We start from the raw sequence: 21,146 nt of genomic DNA on the forward strand, positions 1-21,146 counted from the left end.
AGGCAGCTTTTACAATAGGACCATTAGGACCCGTGTTTTCGACCTTTCTGGAGTGTCCTTTAAAACATGCCTGACCCCTCTGGTCTCTTCACAGGGTGTCTCCCATAAATGAATGAGGCCAGTGGACATCCAGACATCTCTATCATCACCAGCAACCTCTCAATACACCAGGAAGAGGAGTTAAAGGGAAGAAGATTGGGTTTTGTCCAACTCCCTGGCTGTTGGTTGCACATGTGGTTTGATGATTTCTATTCAAATATGCAACACCCTCTCCTAGGGTGTGCTCTGTAAACATTATATTCCTTTTGTCTTCAGATTGGGCCAGTTAAAGGGGACATTGGTTGGTGGTTTGTGTGGCTGGGGGACTGTTATGCACCTAGTACCCCATAGCCCACCTCAACCTCGCCCCGTTATTCATGCTAGCCATGAGTTTACCACCCCAGCAGAAACCCAACAGTAAGAGAACAGGCAAGCGCATCTCATTTTTCAACGACCAAGGAGTGGCGATGAAGGAGACGTCCTCTCAGCAGCATCCAGAAGGTTCTTACTACGCCCTTGGTGCCCCAGCCTCAGGGCCTGGTCCTGGGCAGAGTGAGGCTGCAGGCACCGTCACCTCCACAACCTCCAACCCAGAGGCCGCCCATACTGGTATGTACCTCAACTCAGTGATATTCAGCCCAGAGAAAGGAGACCAGAGTCGGGGACATTACCAACAGACTGTACCCATGAAGTGGGTTCACCAGGACCCAGCAGCCCAACCGCAGCCTCCACAAAGAACTGGGAACTGGACACAGGGTGTCACTATGGCTAACTGGGGGCAGAACTTTGCTCCGTACCTAGGGGGTGTCGGTGACTCACGTTCCCAGGTCCAAAATGCCTTTGTCAAGCAGCAGATCCGTGAGGGGCCTTCACCCCTGCAGCCACAGCAGCCCCAGCCCCCTAGTAGGGCTGCAGAGAAGCAGCCGCCCCAGCAGCAGCAGGTGGTTAACCCGAACCCTCTCCCTGCTGGAGGAGAGGCCTACAGAGACATTAGGGATGAGGCCAAGGCTCACAGTCTAGAGTGGGAGCAGCAACAGCAGCATCATACCTCCCAACAGCAGTCCCAGGCGTTCCCACAGACCCTAAAACCTGGTGCTCTAAACGCCCAGCAGCACAGCACATCCAACCCTGGGGGCAGCTCCGTGCTTCAGCCCTTCCAGCTAGCCTTCGGCCAGCCCAAGCAGCACCTAACGGCTGGCTACTACCAGGTGTTTCAGGGGGGCAACAGGACTTTACCCAATCTGAACTACACACAACAACCCCAACAGCATCCCCAGCCCCAACAGCATCCCAAACAGCATCCCCAACCCCAACAGCATCCCCAACCCCAACAGCATCCCCAACAGCATCCCCAACCCCAACAGCATCCCCAACCCCAACAGCATCCACAGCTCCAGCAGCAGCTGCAACAGCATGAGCAGCAGAAAATACAACGTCAACAGCAACAAATATTACAGCAACAACAACAAATTCAACAAAAACACCATCAGATGCAGCAGCAAATGGTTCAGCAGCAACAGCAGAAAATACAACAGCAGAAAATACAACAGCAGAAAATACAACAGCAGAAAATACAACAGCAACAAATACAACAGCAACGAATACAACAACGACGCCAAATACAACAACAGCAATTGCAGCCACAACCACAACATGTACTAGAATATTACCCCAGCAACCAGAACCCACCTACCCACCCACATCCTCTCTCCCAGCCGCCCGTGTTGGTGCACTCCCAGGAGACCATTCCTCCACCAACCCCCCCAGACCTCAAGGAGACGTCCCCAGACTCTCCACACATTCCCCCCCCCACAGACCCCCAGTTCCCCCCCACAGAGACGCAGCTCCAAGCTCCCCAGCTCCAGCTGCAGCCTCGACGGTCCAGGAGACTCTCCAAGGAAGGTGGACCACCACCAGTTGACAACCCTTTCGTAATCCCATCTGATGGGGCCCAGAACGGGGCCTCTGAAGGGCCAGGTGGAGCCCCCAAGGTGGAAGAGGTCCACGCTGCCCAGTTGGCCCCTACAGGGGTCATTCAGAGCACATGCAGGAAACTAAGGGTTTCCCAGGAGGTTAACCTGGTGACACTGGCCCAGAAAGCCTCAGAGATGGAGTCACTACCGCCACACGTCGTCAAGGTAAATATTGCTGCATGTCCTGGTGCTTGTGGTAATGCTTTGAAGGGTATAATGTAGTTACATGATGTAACAGGGATATCCAACCCTCAATTTTAACTAGGAATGGGCCCTGTTATCCAGATATCTGGGTATCTGAACAGAAGTTAGTATTCGATTACTTGAGTGTTACGTTCTGGAGAAAAAAATGGTAGGCCTATTTTGACAATGAAAAAGCTTATTTATGAATCAAATTAGGTTTATCCTTTTGAAATTGTTACCTACAAGGATATTATACCATGACATACCAACATTTTGAGTGTCATTTTTAATAACCATGCGCTGAGCTACTGCTGCACATTTAGCGCTCCAGCCTACCCTGACATATGCTTTTCTCCCCACTTCAAATAGCAATTACAGGCACGCACCTAACAGAGTTTCCACAAGACCTGACACAGACCAATGCAAAACACTCACCAGAAAAACTTTTCGTAACAGAATCAGTTCACGGCGGAAATCACTTATCTTTCACTGTTGCTTTTAACGAGGGAAAACCAATTATTATTTTTTTTTACTATCTGGCTATGCTCAAAAATGTCATGATATTATTTAAATATTGTCAAATGCACACCCCTACTTCTAACCCAACTTTTCACGCATGCACTCAGTTAAAAATCTATTCAAAAACACAGTGCCGAAGCGTTATTGGGCTGTAGGAGCTGCGTTAATAGGAATCTTTTCTAGATGTTAAAACATTCATTTTGTTGTTGTTTACCTGGGTATAATTGCAGAGGGATTATGGCGCCCTTATCTAGAATTACAACAAACGGAAAACCTTAATGCATCTGCCAAGGCCAACTGAGTCAGAAATGATGTTTATGAATGATTTAGCACTTTGCTGAACGGAATAAGCAGTCATCAAGCCAATAGAGACACAGTAGAACCGATTTAGATTTTTCAGGACAGAACATTACAGTGCATTTTGTTCTGTTTACATTTCAGTCATTCACGGTCTTCAGATACATTTGGTAGATAATAAGCACTGCTCCTGATCTTTTTGTGTAAAGAAACTGCTAGGAGAGTTTTGACCTATTACTTTATAATACATTACAACATGGTGAGTGGTGATGGTATTGCTGGGGTATGCAGCCCTGGTCTTCCCCTACGTGACTGTGCAGTTACCTAGTAACGGTGCACTCCCACGTGGGTGCCTCGTGCCTTACCATATACATTATAAAATAGGACCGCTACATTGCTGAATGCTGACTGGACCCCATTTCACTCTGCACTCCTCCCCCATTCATTCCACCATAGGGCTGAAATTCCACCCCCTGGGGGAACTCTGTTGGGGAGGGGTACAGGCAGTAGAAGCCAGGGGGGCCGGTGTAGGGGGCCCGGGGTGCAGTGCTCAGCAGAATGTATGCCTCTCTTCCTCCTGTCCTGGTGTCGGGGCTGGAGGCTTGACTTTTCCACAGTGAATAGGGCTCCAGGACCAGGCCACGCTCACTCACTCGCTTCAGCTGATCAAACACTCCACTAGGGATGAGCGACAACCTCACTTCATTTTAGAATGTTTATTCAGGGAATGGAAAGTCACTTCCCGGCAATATACTTCTGTTAGCTTCCGGGCAGTATAATTCTGCTGAAACAGGTTTTCCATACCTCTACTTCAACACGACAATACAAAGGTAATACATTACGTAGTGAGGAATAGCTATGGTTGCTCATTTGATCTGTAAAGGAAGCCTGTTCAGGTATGGGATGATGTGTGTATGTGTCTGTCTCCTCAGCAGGAGCAGCCCCACAGGCCCTGGAGCCCCCAAAGACCAGCGCCACGGCGAGGGACCATGGATAGAGATTCAGGAGGCCACAGCGCCAAGCGGCCTCGTGATGAGAGCATGATGCCCCTGGTCATCCCTGTGTCAGTCCCCGTACGGAGGCCAGACCCCCTCTCATCCTCATCCTCCCCAGACAGGGAGCATTCTATCCTGGGCACAGGCTGGCCACAGCGCCCCACGCTCCAGGACATGACCAGCATGGACCGCAAACCCTCCGTCATCGTCACCCGCCGACGATCACTCAGGAACTCTCTAACGGACAGCTCAGGACAGGTGGGTCCAGCAAGTCTTCCCCTCACACCTTACTAAGGAGCTTGGTTCATACCTCCTTCTCCTATAATCCCTCATATCTTGCCACCATCTTCTCTCCCACTCCCCCTTGTCCAGCACCCCACTCTCCCCTGGTTCCCCCATGTTCTCTCTCCCCCCTTGCCCTCATTCCGAACCTCCCTCCCCCCTGCTGCCTCAGATCAGGTCAAGCAGATTAGCAGGGGTTATCCACACTATTGATGGAGATATAGCCTGCTACTGTACTGTACATCTATTAGGGAATATGTACTATACAAGTACCATGGTGGGGGTGAACTGGACATGTAAGGTATGGGAGGATAATTCTACATATTGTAGAATGTATCCTCTCTCTTTAGTATCTGACCAGATAAACAACTCACTTACAATACATCTCTTCTTACTAACTGGTGTATGCTAGTTTGGACATTGGAACAGTGCTGTGTTGTCAGTTATGTAAGTATGTTTGTATTGATGTTCTACCTCCTCCTTTAGAACGGCGGAACCCAGGGAGGGAAGGACGACGACGACGACGGCAAAAAGTCCAAACGGCGTCCCCGGCCCGAACCTCTCTTCATCCCTCCTCCCAAACCTGGCACCTTCATCGCCCCTCCTGTCTACTCCAGCATCACTCCCTACCAGAGCCACCTCCGCTCCCCTGTCCGGCTGATTGACAACCCCCTGACCATGCCCCCCTACACCCCCCCGCCCATCCTCAGCCCTGTGAGAGGGGGATCAGGTCTCTACTTCTCTACCTTCCTCTCCTCTGCTGCAGCTGCGGTCTCCAGCCAGGGTCTGCCTCCACCCATAACACCCAAATCAGCCACACGCAGCCTGCTGAGATCCAGTGAGTACCACTACCTGGCGTCCTACTGGGGGTTGTAGTTCAAAGATTGTTCTATCTAAATCCTACTGGGATTTGTAGTCCAAACATAACTCAACCTGGGTCTGACTAGGATTTGTAGTCCCAAACACATTCTACCTGGGTCCTACTGAGGGTTGTCGATCATTTGGCACCAGTTTCCCAGACACAGTTTAAGACAAGTCCTGGACTAAAAAACACTTTCAATGGAGATTCTTTCATGCTTTTTAGTCCAGGGAAAGGCTTAATCTGGGACCTGGAAAGCAGACATTATGGTTTGAACAAGCTGTGCTCAGAATGATCTGTAGCAGTGGGAGTTGAACCATAACATTGTTCTTTCATATAAACCTTTCTTGAGTAATATGCATGAGGTTAGCTCAGTTCCTCAAAATCTGCGCTTCTAAATATCTTCTGCCCTAAGAAGATAAGGAGGAGATATAAGGATAGTAAATTAAAAGTTCACCCAGCAGCATACTGCACTGCATCCCACTGCTGGCTTGCCTCTGAAGCTAAGCAGGTTTGGTCCTGGTTGGTTCCTGGATGGGAGACCAGATGCTGCTGCAAGTGGTGTTGGAGGGCCAGTAGGAGGCACTCTTCCTCTGGCCCCCCAAAAATATCCCATTGCCCCAGGGCAGTGATTGGGGACATTGCCCTGTGTAGGGTGCTGTCTTTCGGATGGAATGTTAAACGGGTGTCCTGACTCTCTGTGGTCACTAAAGATCCCATGGCACTTATGGTAAGAGTAGGGGTGTTAACCCTGATGTCTTGGAAATTTAGCCAATCTGGCCACCTAATCATCCCCAGCTTTGAATTGGCTCATTCATCCCTCCTCTCCCTTGTAACTATTCCCCAGATCGTTGCTGTAAATGCGAATGTGTTCTCCGTCAACTTACCTGGAGTAATGTTTTTTTGTGTTTTTCAGACAGCGTTGACATAACCCCACCAGTCCTCTCTGCAATCGGCGAGGCCACTCCAGTCAGTATAGAACCGTGAGTACAGAACACAAACTAGGGTTGAATATTTTCCTGAAAATCTATACATTTTTCTTCCAGAGAAAATTACAACCGTCTTTGTAATATCTAGGTATTCCCGTTCAATATGGACAGGAATCTACTGATTTCCTGTTGTATTTGTCACAATTTAATCATCTCAAAGTTCTGTCAAAGTCACCACACAATTTGTTGATGTAGCATAGTTTGAATATAGACCTAAAGTATTGTGAAGTTATTAGCCTACAGCCTAGTTAAAATTACATTTGTTTTAGCTTACCTTTGACTGAAAGATGACAGCCAGCTTGTTGGCCCTTTTCTCTCCCCTTGCACCTGGCTCAGGGGGATATCGGAAGGTTGAGGTTTTTTCTTTATGATAACTCGCTTATTGTGGTGACTTTGTCACAGGGAACACACCCGATTCTCCGTTAAACAGACAAGAAAATAGGCCTACACTCCAAAAAATGCTGGGTTGTTTGGATGACCCATCTGCTGGGTTCCAGGCATTGGGTCACTTAGTTGAGTTGTTTTCTTCTAAAAGGATCCAGGTTGAGTTTTCGATTCTGGGTTATTAGGATATTACCCAGTGGGTCAGATCAGAAGACTGGAGGAGTGGCTTAGTTGGGGTGTGGTTTTCAGATAGTTATCGTTGGCCCCCCCCCGTGAGAGTCACTTTTCATTCCGGGTCAGCTGTTCTGTTGTATTGTTATCTCATGTTAAGTTTGAACACTGACACGTTTGTAGCTTTTAACGAGTATTAGTTCTACAATGTTGGGATAGTTACCACTTTGTTACAATATGTAAATAATAATGTTATACATTTTATATTTGAATATGTAAAGTGCAAAATATTAAAGGAACATTTGAATTTGCAGTTTACAAAGTTAACATGATGAACTGGAGTGGCCAAAAATATCTACCTGAAAGACACGCCCCTAATAGGCCACGTCTCCTGAAAATAACCTACGGATCAGAATAAAAAAGTCCCAGCTGCTGGGTCAATGCTGCATTAAAGTGAATATAAACCCAACTAATGGTTCAATTAACCTGTTTGGGTAATGCAAACCACCCAACATGTTGGGTTATTCACGTAAACCCAACTGGCTGGGTCAAAATAACCCAGTTTGTGTTCTGTCCAATATTTACCCAATATTTACCAGCTAACCCAAATTGGGTTGTTTTTAACCCAGCATTTTTTGGAGTGTAGTAGCAGAGATTCAGCACCATGGATAGTGTGGTTGACCAAATCCCTACAAATCTGACTAGTCAAGCCCGTGCACTCGCTTTTGTTGTAACATCTTGGAAAGCTGTTGCAAATGTCTATTTCCTCGAGCACGTTTGTGGACACAATGTACCAGACATTTTGTTAAGTGAGTAGCTGCAGTTTATATTTTGAAACGAAATGCAATGGGGAAACAAAAACTATTGTTTCTTATTAGACAAGTCCATTTAGTCTTCACCCAGATCAGCTTATACCAGGGTTAGTTCAGGAGGCAATCTTTGTGAAAGTTGCAGATAGAAATGTAATGAATACAACTGCCGTGATTCTTTATTCTACATAGGCCTAATATATTTCTCTCTGAACGTTCTACAACGTTGTGCCCTGCTGAATGCGCCCCAGCTAGCCCACTCTGCGAGGAAGGAGGAGGGGCCTGAACTGAGCTCGCAGTCTGCAGGCCTTTGCAATCTGTGCACAGGCAGGGAGCAGGCAAAATAGTGGCTGCTTTCCAGACGGTTTCCAAAGCAGCCATTAGCTATATTTGGAGTATCCTGAGGGTAATCTGATAGACTTACAGCATCATTTTTACCCTGTAGATTTGGGTGCAGAGATGAATTTCTTAATGATTAGCTTTGGCTTATTTCTGCAACACAGCAGACCCCTAGGTAGCTACATGTCTGGATAAGAACATTTATTCATGTGATATTTCTTTAAATAGAACATTTACAGTAGTTACAAAAGCTTCCCTGTCAATGAGAATATGATTTAGAGCCCTCCAATTTCAAATCTGGACCTCGAAGCCAGTTCCAATGCGTTTTTCCATTGTTCCCCTCTAGTCAGGGACTGATTTAGACTTTGGACACCAGGTGGGTGCAGTTAATTATCTGGTAGAACAGAAAACCAGCAGGCTCCGGACCTCGTAGGGTAAGATTTGAATACCCCTGATCCCAGAGTGTTAGCCATATCATGGCTGTATCCTCCACAGACACCAGAATGGTGAAGGCTATGCCAAAGCAGGGCTACGATGGTACCTCATGCAAACAAATGTAACCCCTCTCTCTGTCTTCCCAACCAGCCACTGACTGTACATTCTGTCATCTCAGGCGTATAAACATCGGCGTCCGGTACCAGGCAGAGGTTCCAGAGCTGAGGCAGCGTTCAGCGGCCAAACACGACCATCACAAGGCTGAGCTGGTCTGGGCTCCTCTCCACGACCTGGAGGCTAAACCTGGACACCATGAGAGAGGTAACAGACTAACATATCAGCTGACGCAGCTTTAATACTCTGTCCTAATACTGTCAATAATCAGGTTGGTATTTGTCAAATTTAAATGAGTCTCAGTGAATCAGACATTCAGTGGTGATTTGAAGAACCCAATGGCAACAATGGGCTGATCACGCTATCTCGATCTTGATCCCAATCTCTCTTTCTTTCTTTCTTTCTTTCTTTCTTTCTTTCTTTCTTTCTTTCTTTCTTTCTTTCTTTCTTTCTTTCTTTCTTTCTTTCTTTCTTTCTTTCTTTCTTTCTTTCTTCCCTTCCTCCCTTCCCCCCTCCCTCCCTTTCTCTCCCTCCAGTGGATGACCTCATGCACCTGTCATGCTCCAGCGCTCTGCACGGAGGAGGGACCAATCAGGAGCTGGTGCTGCACTGCCTGTACGAGTGCAAGGGTGACATCATGGTGAGCAATGCATGACGGGTCATGTAAGACTGAGAAGGGATGACCGGGAGGGGATGAGAGCTGGGTTGTGTTCATTAGGGCGCACTGTAGCGAAATGGGTTGAAAAAGAAAGAGTGTTTGTTATTGGACAACTGCAGATGGTGTCTGTCTGTTTGTGATGGTTATCATCCGTTTTGTGTCTACTGAGAACAACCGCGGCTTTAGTGGGTGTGATTTAACTGGACGCAGGCTGTGTTCCAATATCCTACTAGAATAACAGCTAGCTATACCACCTCCGAATGTATACACACAATGCATTCATAATATAATAATATATGTAGTTTAGCAGACGCTTATATCCAAAGCAACGTACAGTCATCTGTGCATACATTGTACGTATGGGTGGCCCCAGCGGGAATCAAACACAAATGGTGTATGGTAAGGGGTGGGCAGTGTAAACAGCTGTATAAACTGTGTGGTGAATATGTAACAGGTATGATACAGCACAGGGGCTATTGAGTTCACTACTCCCCCTAGTAGCCATGTTCTCCTTAAATCTATGTAGGCAAGACAAACCTATTTTCACGATTTCACAATCATCAAAATCAATAAATCGTAGCACGTTTTTGGTCTTCTTCAATAGTTTTTACCTGATTTAAGTAGCATCCTGTTGAAAAATTAGGCTTACACAGTTATCAGTTTTTATGCATATCCCAATGCTGGGATAGTTATCACTTTGTTACAATATGTAAATAATAATGTTATTAATGTTATATTAAAATATGTGATGTGCAAAAATATTCAAGGATCAGTTTTATTTGCGGTGTACGAAGTTAACATGATGAACAGAATTATGTTTACTCTCACAGGCGGCCAAAAATAACTATCTGAAAGCCACACCTCTAATTGGCCACGCCTCCTATCAATTAGAATAAAGAAGACCCAGTTTCTGGGTCAACGCAGCATTAAAGTGAATATAAACTTAATTAATGGTTAAATTAACCTGTTTGGGTAATCCAAACAACCCAACTGGCTGGGTCAAAATAACCCAGTTTGTGTTCTGTCCAATATTTACCCAGCGCTGGGTTACAAGCTAACCCAAATTAGGTTGTTTTTTTACGCACCATTTTTTTTTGTGTAGTAGCAGAGATTCTGCACCATGGATAGCGCCGCGGTTGACCAAATCCCCCCAAATCTGATGAGTCAAGCCCGTGTACTCGCTTTTGTTATTGTAACATCATGGAAAGATATCTATTTCCTGGAGCACGTTTGTGGACACAATGTACCAGACATTTTTGTTAATAGTGAGTAGCTGCAGGTTATATTTTGTGTCTCGGCCAGAGCCATAAAGATAGTTTGGAGATTGCCTTCAGTAACTGCGTTGAGTTCACATGTAGTCTACACAAGATGTGATTCAGCTGGGCACAGACTAGGCAACGCTTCCTCCTTAAACATCCATCGCCCCCTCAGCATCAGCCAGATCAGCTTACACCAGGGGCCTGTTCATTAGTGCACAATGTAGCAAAAGGCTGCTCAGTTGAAAACGTTAGTTTGTGTGGTGTAGTAACACGTTCTTTCCACTGTAGGGAAATTAGCCTAATATAAAATAATTCCCAATGTCAAAATAATATCATATTTCGATGTAAGATGAAGCACACTCACTGTTTTTTACAACAATTAAATAAATGTATTACTACTTTAACCATGGAGACTGTTTAGAAATGCGCCAAAACACAATTTAACGGGCATTCTAGAAAGAGCTCCCATAATGACTGTGCCCATTCATTCGGCCGCCCTAATCTGTGTGTTGTTTTGTTATAAGATATGCCCAGTGCTCCATATGTCCAATGTAGAAAACACATATACACTGATACAGTATACACACACACACACACGATCCCTCTTACTCACACTGGAGTAAAGGTCACATATGTTCAGCAGAGTGTTGAGAGAGCGAGTGAGACATTGAGTTAGAGGAAGGGAGATGGAGAGAAAGATAGAGGAAGAGGGCTTTATGGTAGTGGCACCATGTTGTTGTCAAGGAGACCGAGGGTGGTTATCGGTGTGTGCGGTGCGCCCACTCTCTCTGTCTCTCTCTCTCTCTCTCTCCAGTATCAGGAGGCGTGCTGTTGCTCTCTTACAGTAGCTCTTCGGGTTAATCCATCCCATCACAATTACCAACAGATCAGCTTCAGTATCAAAGAATCACTCAGTATCAATATCAAGCATTACTCTGATCAGTGTCCGGTGTGTGTGCTCTGAAAACCAACCAAGTAGCCCTTGATTTCAAGTATTGCTCAATGTCTCGTGAGCTGTTGATCGACGTGTTTACTCTTGAGAGTTCATTTGTGAACGATTGGGTTGATAATGCTGTTCTTGGTGTTCAGGGAGCGTTGGCCTTCCTGCTGTTGAAAAACCCCGTCTTCCCTAAGGACCACCGTCTAGGAGACTACCACTACTCAGGTTTGTCATGTCATCGATTAAGACACTATCTGTGCAGTGTTAGTTATATGGGTACTGGTCATTTCTTACTGTGTCTTCTGGGTTATGTTGTGTGTGTGTGTGTGTGTGTGTGTGTGTGTGTGTGTGTGTGTGTGTGTGTGTGTGTGTGTGTGTGTGTGTGTGTGTGTGTGTGTGTGTGTGTGTGTGTTGCACGCGCCCTCAAAACTTGAGACATATGTGGCATTGTGTTATGTGCCAAAACTGCACATTTTAGAGTGGCCTTTTTATGTCCCCAGCACAAGCTGCACCTGTGTAATGATAATGCTGTTTAATCAGCTTCTTGATATGCCACACCTGTCAGGTGGATGGATTATCTTGGCAAACGAGTAATGCTCACTAACAGGGATGTGAACAAATTTGTGCACAGACTTTGAGAGAAATAAGCTTTTTTTGTGCGAATGGAACATTTCTGGGATCTTTTATTTCAGCTCATGAAACATGGGACCAACTCTTTACATGTTGCGTTTATATTTTTGTTCAGTATAGTAGCAGGGATGTCTCCAGAGCTCCTCTCAGCTTCAAGGCGTTCCGAACGAGTGTGCTTGCATACTCCCTTAAAAATACCTTTGCTTGAAAAACGAGAGGAAAGCGGCAATAGTACTGTTTGTCCATATTGAGATGCCATAGTCAAAATAGGGAGAATTAATCTAAGATGACTCAAGCAATCTGTCATTCATTTTCACGTTTTTGCCGAAGAGATCTTAGTCGCCCAATTCTACATCTAACTATGATGTTTGGTGCAGTCCCTACTGTTAACCAATCAAAGACGAAGGGTCGTAGACTTCGGCTTACTTACAGAAAAAATGTTGTGTACCCGAACAGCAGGCAAAACCCTAGCCGAATTCCATCATGAACAAAAATGGCCCAAAATGTTGTCATAACATATGCACAAACTCGACCGAACTGTTTCGGCTAGGAAGCATGCCTTTTAACAATGGCAGCTGAGGGGGGGGTGCTGGAATGGGAGTGTAGTGAGAGCAGGGGGGTGGATGGGGGGGGTGTAGTTGGGTTTGTGGCGTGTGGTTAATCCCAAGCAGAGGACAGAGAACCATTGTTTATCCAACCAGTCGTGTGCGTGTCCACCCTGTGCATACAGAAGCAGACAGTCACCAGTCAGTCCGTCTAACTCTCTCTTTCTTTCTCTCTCAGGGTCAGACAGCTGGACCTCAGTAGAGAGACGTTACTTTAACAAAGGGATCGCTGCCTATAAGAAAGACTTCTTCATGGTCCAGAAACTGGTATGTGCCAGTCTGTGTATATATCTATAAATGGCATGGGCTGCTCAGTGCTCACATGAATAAGTCAACTGAGGGCCTTGCTTAATCTGTTCCCATTCACCATTCCTACTTGGTTACTGTAATATGCTGCAAAGGTTACTGAGAGGTTGCCTCTGTCCCCCAAAAAACTCCCAGGTGAGTCATTTTTTTCAGGAGGATATACAGTACCAGTCAAAAGTTTGGACACACCTACTCATTCAAGGGTTTTTCTTTATTTTGTACTATTTTCTACATTGTAGAATAATAGTGAAGACATCAAAACTATGAAATAACACATATGGAATCATGTAGTAACCAAAAAAAAGTGTTGAACAAATCAAAATATATTTGAGATTCTTCAAAGTAGCCACCCTTTGCCTTTGACAGCTTTGCACACTCTTGGCATTCTCTCAACCAGCTTCATGAGGTAGTCAGCTGGAATGCATTTTAATTAACAGGTGTGCCTTCTTAAAAGTGAATTTGTGGAATTTCTTTCCTTCTTAATGCATTTAACCCAATCAGTTGTGTTGTGACAAGGTAGGGGGGTATACAGAAGATAGCCCTATTTGGTAAAAGACCAAGTCCATATTATGGCAATAACAGCTCAAATAAGCAAAGAGAAACAACAGTCCATCATTACTTTAAGACATGAAGGTCAGTCAATATGGAAAATGTCAAGAACTTTGAAAGTTTCTTCAAGTGCAGTCGCAAAAAGCATCAAGCGCTATGATGAAACTGTCTCTCATGAGGACCACCACAGGAATGGAAGACCCAGAGTTACCTCTACTGCAGAGGATAAGTTCATTAGAGTTACCAGCCTCAGAAATTGCAGCCCAAATAAATGCTTCACAGAGTTCAAGTAACAGACACATCTCAACATCAACTGTTCAGCGGAGATATTTAGATTTGTTTAACACTTTTTTTTGGTTACTACATGATACCATATGTGTTATTTCACAGTTTTGATGTCTTCACTATTATTCTACAATGTAGAAAATAATACAAATAAAGAAAAACCCTGGAATGAGCAGGTGGGTCCAAACTTCTGACCGGTACTGTAGTTGAGTTGATGATTTTGTGTCTTCTGCTCTAAACCTTGTAATGGGCCTAGATATGAAGTGTGTTTCTGTCTGTGTCGCTGGTACACAGGTGAGCACGAAGACAGTGGCTCAGTGTGTGGAGTTCTACTACACCTGTAAGAAACAGGTAAAGATCGGTCGGAACGGCGCTCTGATCTACGGAGACACGGAGCCACCTGAGAGCAGGAACACTGATGAGGAGCTGGACCTCAAAGTGAGTTGATTCACTACCTACATAAGGACTTCATAACACATTCATGGCCCATATCTAACACATTCATAGCCCGTACATAGTCCATTCATAAGCATGTCCCATATATATATATATATAACCCCAAAGTGAGTAAAATCATGTCACTCCCTCAGCTAAATAAAAAGCATCATAAAAAAACATGAGCTGGAGCACACCCAGAGAAAATGATTTAGTGTAGAGGTGCTGACTCACTCACAGCCACCCATTTTAACCTTGGACACAAGTTGTGATTTGTTGGTAAGACTTTAATTGAGGGCAACCTATATACGGATTTAACCCATTCATAACAGCATTGCATACGTATTTCATAACATGTACTGTGTAGGATACCCTGTTACTGTACAGCATACTGTATACACAATCCTGAAAGTACAATGAAACGCATCTCTGCATCTCCCTACCAACAGAAACAACACTACATAAACCATCTTTCTACAGTGACACTCTTTCTCTCTTGCTTTCTCGTTTGGGCAAAAGTCTGTCCTCTCTCCTCCGTGGCCCAGAAACCAATAAGAGATCGAGGAGTGGGTCAGATCGTTAGTAGGCAAACGGAAAATGGTCCTCCCCTCCTTGATAGCCTCCTTTTGGCGAGGAAGCAAATTGTTTTTACTTATCCTTTTATCTATGAAATGTCTTGCACAACTAACTTAATTTGTTTTGAGCACTTTATGCATTTATTTTGGGATCCACCCCTGTAAACGTAGTTTTCCTAATGACGCACGAGTGGAGAAGAAGGAAGTGAGCAAATCTAATTGAGAAAATACCTCTCTCTCTCTTTCTACCAACAGTGCTCTCAGAGATTAGAATCTCGGAAGGAATACGAAGATAACAGGAAGTGGGAGGTGTCAGCTGACAGGAAGCAGTGGGGCTCCAGTCCAAGCAGGATGACACAGAAGGTACAGGCCACTGAGGGCGTGAGTGGGTGATGCAGGGGACCTGTGTCTGTGTGGAGGAGCATCTCCTCCTGAGTAGAGGAGACACTGACTAGAAGATGAATGAACATGGATGTCTGTGATATTTTTATTGTTGTGTAATCAACACCCCATGCAGTAAACAATATTTGCACTTTTGAACTTGCCTTGACTGAGTTCACAGTAGAGCCGTGGCGAGCGACACCAAGCTACGGTGTTCTTAGGTCTGCTGCCGTCTAGTGGCGAAATACTGAACAGCTGATTTGGCTGGCTTCCCCACTCCCCATGTTGCGCAATTTGACTCTGTTAGCAAACAATGACTCAGAAAACCTTTGACCCCATTTCTGCTGTTAGTTGGTGACCTGGTAGAAATCTATGGTTTTAAAATATGGCCTGAGGTGAAACCTAAAGCTTTGTTATATTTTGTAAGATGTGTAAAAAACCTACCTATGTTGTACTTATTTTGAAGGTGTGTGTGTGTGTGTGTGTGTGTGTGTGTGTGTGTGTGTGTGTGTGTGTGTGTGTGTGTGTGTGTGTGTGTGTGTGTGTGTGTGTGTGTGTGTGTGTGTGTGTGTGTGTGTGCTGACCAGAGTTGTGGGTGCAGTTGGCAAGGTACTGCTCTGACATCACTGTGGGCTGCTGAGCGGCGGATGGCTCACCATGGCTGGATGGGATTAATGGAATTTAAAATTGTATTTATTTTTATTTAACCTTTTATTTAACTAGGCAAGTCAGTTAAGAACAAATTATTATTTACAATGACGGCCTACACCGGCCAAACCCGGACCAAACACATGGAAATCATTTGTATTTGATACCATTCCACCCATCCCGCTCCAGGCATTACCATAAGCCCCATCCTCCCCAATGAATGTGCCACCAACCTCCTGTGTCTGATTCTGATCAGCTGTCATGGTTATTGGGCAGCTTGGCAATGTGGAAGACAAGGTACTTTTTCTATCCATGCCTGTGTCCTTGCATCTAATGATCGTTTGCATGCTTAAATCATTTAGCAAATGGAACTATTTAAAATGTATGTGCAGGCTGGAGCAGTCCTGGTGTTGAAGAGTCAGGAGGGCTTGAGGAGAGACCAGACGTCGTCCCGTGTCAGTCTCCCTCCTCAGCTCCCTTCCAGTGCCTCCTCGAAACCACGACCAGCCCCCAAGACCGGGGTAATATCAGGGACAAAGGGCCCTGCGGGACCAGAGGGAGAGTTCCCCTGCAAGAAGTGTGACAGGTCAGTGTCTGAGATATTTTAGTATTTATTTAAACTTTATAATAACTAGGCAAGTCATTTAAGAACAAATTCTTATTTACAATGACGGCCTACCCCGACCAAACCCGGACGACGCAGGGCCAATTGTGCGCCGCCCTATGGGACTCCCAATCACGGCCAGTTGTGATACAGCCGGGATTCGAACCAGGGTGTCTGTAGTGACGCCTCTAGCACTGAGAGGCAGTGCCTTAAACCGCTGCGCCTCTCGGGAGCCCCCATATCTAAGATATGTCTTAGATGCCAATAGGCAGAGCAACATGGCGTCGTCATGAGTGTCAAAGTTGGCCGAACTCTTGATGTGGTGCTGGTTAAAGGTACTTGGGGAAAAAAGATAGTCTTGCGATTCCAGATTTGGATAAAGCATTTTGTCTATGTTTGCAATTAGACGTTGTCCACTCTGTATTTACAGTAATAGCACACTAACCAATGACATCACCGCTCGTGATTTTGACACGTATTACTCCGACAGTGAATTGTATGGACTGGTAGTTGGGATTTGCATATTGGAGGAGAGACCTTGAACAAAGAGTACTGGGATTCGACAAGATCTGCAGGATAACTGCATTGTTGTACACGTTGGTTTGAATAGGTTGGAATCTTGGAGCTGCCGTTGGTTGCAGAAACCCTGACTTGAGAAGCGCTCTGAGCAATGCGTGCGTGCGTGCGTGCGTGCGCATGTGTAATATAGTGAAAAGTGCTCCTTGGTGGTTGTTTGAGCTTCCTGCTATAAAAAAATCAAGCAGTGCTGACTGACTCTGATTTGAAGAGCTCGTCCAGTCAGCAACCACAGTTCTGTTATTATCAACTGTCTCCTAGCAACTGAAACACAGCAGTGATATGGCATGCTATGCCCCCAGTCTATGCAGCTCTTATCCCGTATCCGATTCCTCACTGGTCCACATACTGTAGACTACTCTACAGTATTCTGCCGTGGCATGGTGTTACACTTCATCCAATTCTAGAATTAAGCATTTTATGGTTTGGGAACCTCGAGTATGGAGTAAGGAAAAGTAATATTTCATGGACAAATGTTTCTGGCATTTGGACTTCATCACTTCTCCTTCCTTCAGGTTCACACACAGTACAGTGCTTGTGCAAAGAGGAGGTCTGCACTCTTCAAATTGAAGTGCGGACCTTCTATTTGTCTACTGCGAACCAACACCATACAGATGTAGGATCTTCATTTGAGCCAGTTTTCTACAGCGGGAAAATAATCCTGCAGCAACAGGAAATGTGGATTATAATGAATGGACATTTTTCAAAAGGGAAAATCAAGTCGAAATTACAATCTCCAGAAGCCTTTTTAAACCTCAGATACAGTAAAAAGTTTGACATTTCCTGCAACGGGGTTATCAAATTAGAGTGAGTGTTTGTCCACAGATACAAAAGCTAACAATGAAGCCAAACCAGCCTTCTCGCTGACCTCTAACCTCTGCCCCTCTCCTCCTCCTCCTCCTCCCCTTAGGATCTTCTACAAGGTGAAGAGCCGCAGTGCCCACATGAAGAGCCACGCGGAGCAGGAGAAGAAGGCCGCGGCGCTGAGGCAGAAGGAGGCGGAGGAGAGGGCAGAGGCCCAGGCAGCAGCGGAAGCTGCAGCGTTACTGGCCGCGCGGCAGAACGGGGCACGGGAGGGGAACGCAGCCGGTGGAGACAGCGCTGACGATGACTCATCTGATGAAGATGATGATGTCGAGGAAGATGAGGACTGGCACTGAGACCATGAAGATAGAAAGGGAGCCCACAACATATTGTGTCGTTATGGCAAGTGCACCCTCTAGTTATCTCTATGGCTAAGACGGCCGGCCGGACAGACAGACAAGACAGACTGACTGCTCCTCTACTGGCAGGGTGAGGGGAACATAACAGAAGTACGAGGCCTCCGCTGCTCCTAGCGCTCTAGGGACATTTTACGCCCTCTTGTGACACCTGCTTCAGCAGCATTTGTCTTGAAACAAACTTATTTTCCATTGTTTCGTGGAACAGGATCTCCTATCTTGACACTTTCAGGGACAGGTTCTCTCCAGCGTTTTCTCCCTCTTCCCTTTAACCTGCTTGTGATGCGTTCAGGGTTTACCTCTCTCTGACACGCCCACGGCTATACAGTAGGGTATGAAAGCCATGCCATCTCTCTCTCTCTACCGCCATGACTTTTTCTTTCTCCTCCTGTCTGCCATCCACCCCTGGCTTCTTCCTGTTCCTGTTAGCACTTTCAGCCAGTCACAGCACAGCACACAGACTCATCAGGTGGGAACTCATAGCCACGCCCCCAGCCGTGTAGGCTTTAAAAACAAGAACACTGTGTGATGCTTGGCAACGCAAGACTACATGAACCACAATGCAACCCGGCTTGGCCACAGCCCTCCGCTCTCTCTGCAGTTCGATATGTTGTTATGAATAGAAGGAGATAAAATGAGTGATTGGGACAATGCAATATTGAAGTGGAAAGGACTTCTAGATAGACTGATGTGGTGGTAACACTACCTGTGTGGAGACATGCCTACATGTGGAGGAACAATCTGTTTAGAGAACACTGCATTGTATGCGTTTCATAGTCTTTCCTGTTTGGGACTTTTTCCACTCAAGACTGCCAAAAGCTTGTACAGATGCGTCGGTCCTCAGTTCACCAAACTGGTTTCTTTCTTAGTTTTAAGTGCTGTTCTTTTGGGTTTTAGTTTTGTGAATCCCTACCTTGTCACTTTTTTTTTTAATAGATTTGGTATTGCTCCTCACTGTCGATGCCTTGGATGTTTTAAACACGTTTTATCTTCGAATGAATGACAATTCATTTTACAAAGGTTACTTTTTGATATTCAACAAATTACTGTTGCTTTTTGTTGTTGTTGCTTATTATATCAAATGGTCATTGTTGTTTCTGTTAATTTGATCATTGTTATTAATAATGTCACTGTTCTGTTCTCTCGTGTGTTATTATATTGTTTTTGCGGCAGGTTGCTTTGGAGCTCTCTTTCTCATTTGACCACAGTATAGGGTTATTTATGACATTGCTTTTGTTGTCTGTTTTGAACTGTGAGGTTTGAGAATGAGATCTCCAGAAAAAGAAGTCGGAGAAGAAAAGAGGTGAAACAAAAAATGTAATTGTGCAATAGAACAACAATGTGATCCCAGAATGCCTCTCTTTGTGCCCTCTCCAAATTGTTCCTTCTTAGTAGCTTTATAGGTAGTTAACCCTCTGTTAACCATATCATTACACCAGGAGGAAAGAGAGGGGGGGGGGGGAACATGATGTTGAATTGAATGGGAAGGTCCGCTCTGGTCATTCTATTTCTATGGAGACAACTCCTATTGTCTGGCCTATTAAAAAAAAGGGCTTCCCATAACAGTTCTGTCTCTATCGATCTATGTCGACATATCTCTTTCCGCCAAGCACTATATCTCATATCTCTGTTCCCTCTGCCAAGCGGCCAGACCAGGCTCGATCTGTCGCCATGGCAACAAATGAGCAGGCAGAACATTTTCTTGTTAAGTAGAGTGGGGAGCAGAGAGTAGCTGCTCCAATTACCTTACTAGGTTAAACCTACCTGCGTACTATGCACTGTGTGTCTGTCTGCATTCTGGGGTGTTTGTGAGTGTGTGTGTGTGTGTGGATGGCCGCTTGCAAATGTGCTTCTTTTTGGTCAAATATCATTCTGAAATTCAGCCATTTGTGAAAAATAGGTTTAATCCTGACTTTTCACTTTTGTTATCTTAATTTATATCTCCTTTTTTCTTATTTGTTTTACTTCCCCAGAGATTGTCATGAGGCATTGTTTGTTTTGAACGTTTTTTTTAATACTGTTAAACATAATAAAGAATGAAATTGAGGGCATGCCACAAATGCTAAGAAGCTGTAAACCTTATTCGCTTTCATCGAATTAGGGAAGGGAATAGAAAAATGTAAAGGTTTATTTAGCTAATATATCTATAAATTAAATTCTATGAATGCAAACATTCGATGCTATTTTCATATGGGGTTCATTTCACACTAATGATGTAAAATGAAATGGATTCTCAAGTGCTTTTTACTATGTAATTTATTTGTTTCAATTAGATTTTTACCACCTGTGTTTAAAAAAAAAAATATATATATGGGAAAAGCACTGTTTTATTAAAATTGTGCAATACTGATGAAATAAGTGTGTTGGTCATTTTTCAAAACGTGCATGTATTTACCATAACATGAGATCAGGGTTGTTTTCAAATGTTTTGCAACAGAAAACAAAAATGTACGTTTGTAATTGGACCAGGTTATTCGCCGTTTTTATTCCATTATTTTTCCATGTTGTGCCTAATGAACATAACCCCAGTGTGTTTTTGCCTCCAGGGTGAAGTTTCCCCCTAGGTGCAGATCTAGGATCATCTTCCTAACCTTAACCATTCGTGTGGAAAATACTAAACTGGATCACTTTCTAAGGGCAACTTCACCGTACACGGTGTCTGAGGGTAGTTGTTTTACTAAGATCCACCACGTGGCAGTATTGTAGCAGGAATCTAACACGCCTTTACATGGTCCAAGCACCGGATGAAACCATTGACATATGTTCATTTGGCTTTTACTTTCTTTATTTCTGTCCCTTTTTATAAATACAGTGCCTTTATTCCACATAACATTGAGCTCGAATAGTGTACACAACTGGATTTACTCTCTGTAATGTAAGAGTAAGTAAGCTGTAAGTAAGACATCTATACAGAGTAAGACTGCTTTTCGTGTGGCTGTGTGAGTCACACTTGCCCGGATGTGGCTGTTTTGGTGGAACCTCCAAACTGGTGTTTGGGGTTTGGATGTAGCGTTGGTTTGGATGTTTGATAGTACGGTTAGATATTTATGTGTGTGTGTTATATATATATATATATATATATATATA

General features: G+C 44.7%; 1 protein-coding gene across 3 annotated transcripts in view; it reads left to right on the forward strand.

Moving 5' to 3' along the window:
• mideasb (mitotic deacetylase associated SANT domain protein b) overlaps positions 1 to 20,417 on the forward strand; it is a 32,043-nt gene extending 11,626 nt beyond the window's left edge. For 2 of the 3 annotated variants that reach the window (XM_014195448.2, XM_014195440.2), the window contains exons 2-13: positions 95 to 2,177; positions 3,944 to 4,264; positions 4,775 to 5,126; positions 6,064 to 6,130; positions 8,453 to 8,595; positions 8,925 to 9,028; positions 11,395 to 11,470; positions 12,659 to 12,747; positions 13,915 to 14,058; positions 14,886 to 14,993; positions 16,052 to 16,245; positions 17,750 to 20,417. In XM_014195448.2, coding sequence (XP_014050923.1) covers positions 417 to 2,177; positions 3,944 to 4,264; positions 4,775 to 5,126; positions 6,064 to 6,130; positions 8,453 to 8,595; positions 8,925 to 9,028; positions 11,395 to 11,470; positions 12,659 to 12,747; positions 13,915 to 14,058; positions 14,886 to 14,993; positions 16,052 to 16,245; positions 17,750 to 17,999 — 3,609 coding nt within the window. In that variant the 5' untranslated portion in view covers positions 95 to 416 and the 3' untranslated portion in view covers positions 18,000 to 20,417. The remainder of the gene's footprint in view (positions 1 to 94; positions 2,178 to 3,943; positions 4,265 to 4,774; positions 5,127 to 6,063; positions 6,131 to 8,452; positions 8,596 to 8,924; positions 9,029 to 11,394; positions 11,471 to 12,658; positions 12,748 to 13,914; positions 14,059 to 14,885; positions 14,994 to 16,051; positions 16,246 to 17,749) is intronic. The other variant, XM_014195459.2, reaches the window with a different exon arrangement.
• Positions 20,418 to 21,146: the final 729 nt, after the last annotated feature.

Source organism: Salmo salar, chromosome ssa01 (assembly GCF_905237065.1).
Source record: "Salmo salar chromosome ssa01, Ssal_v3.1, whole genome shotgun sequence".
Taxonomy (NCBI): Eukaryota; Metazoa; Chordata; class Actinopteri; order Salmoniformes; family Salmonidae; genus Salmo; species Salmo salar.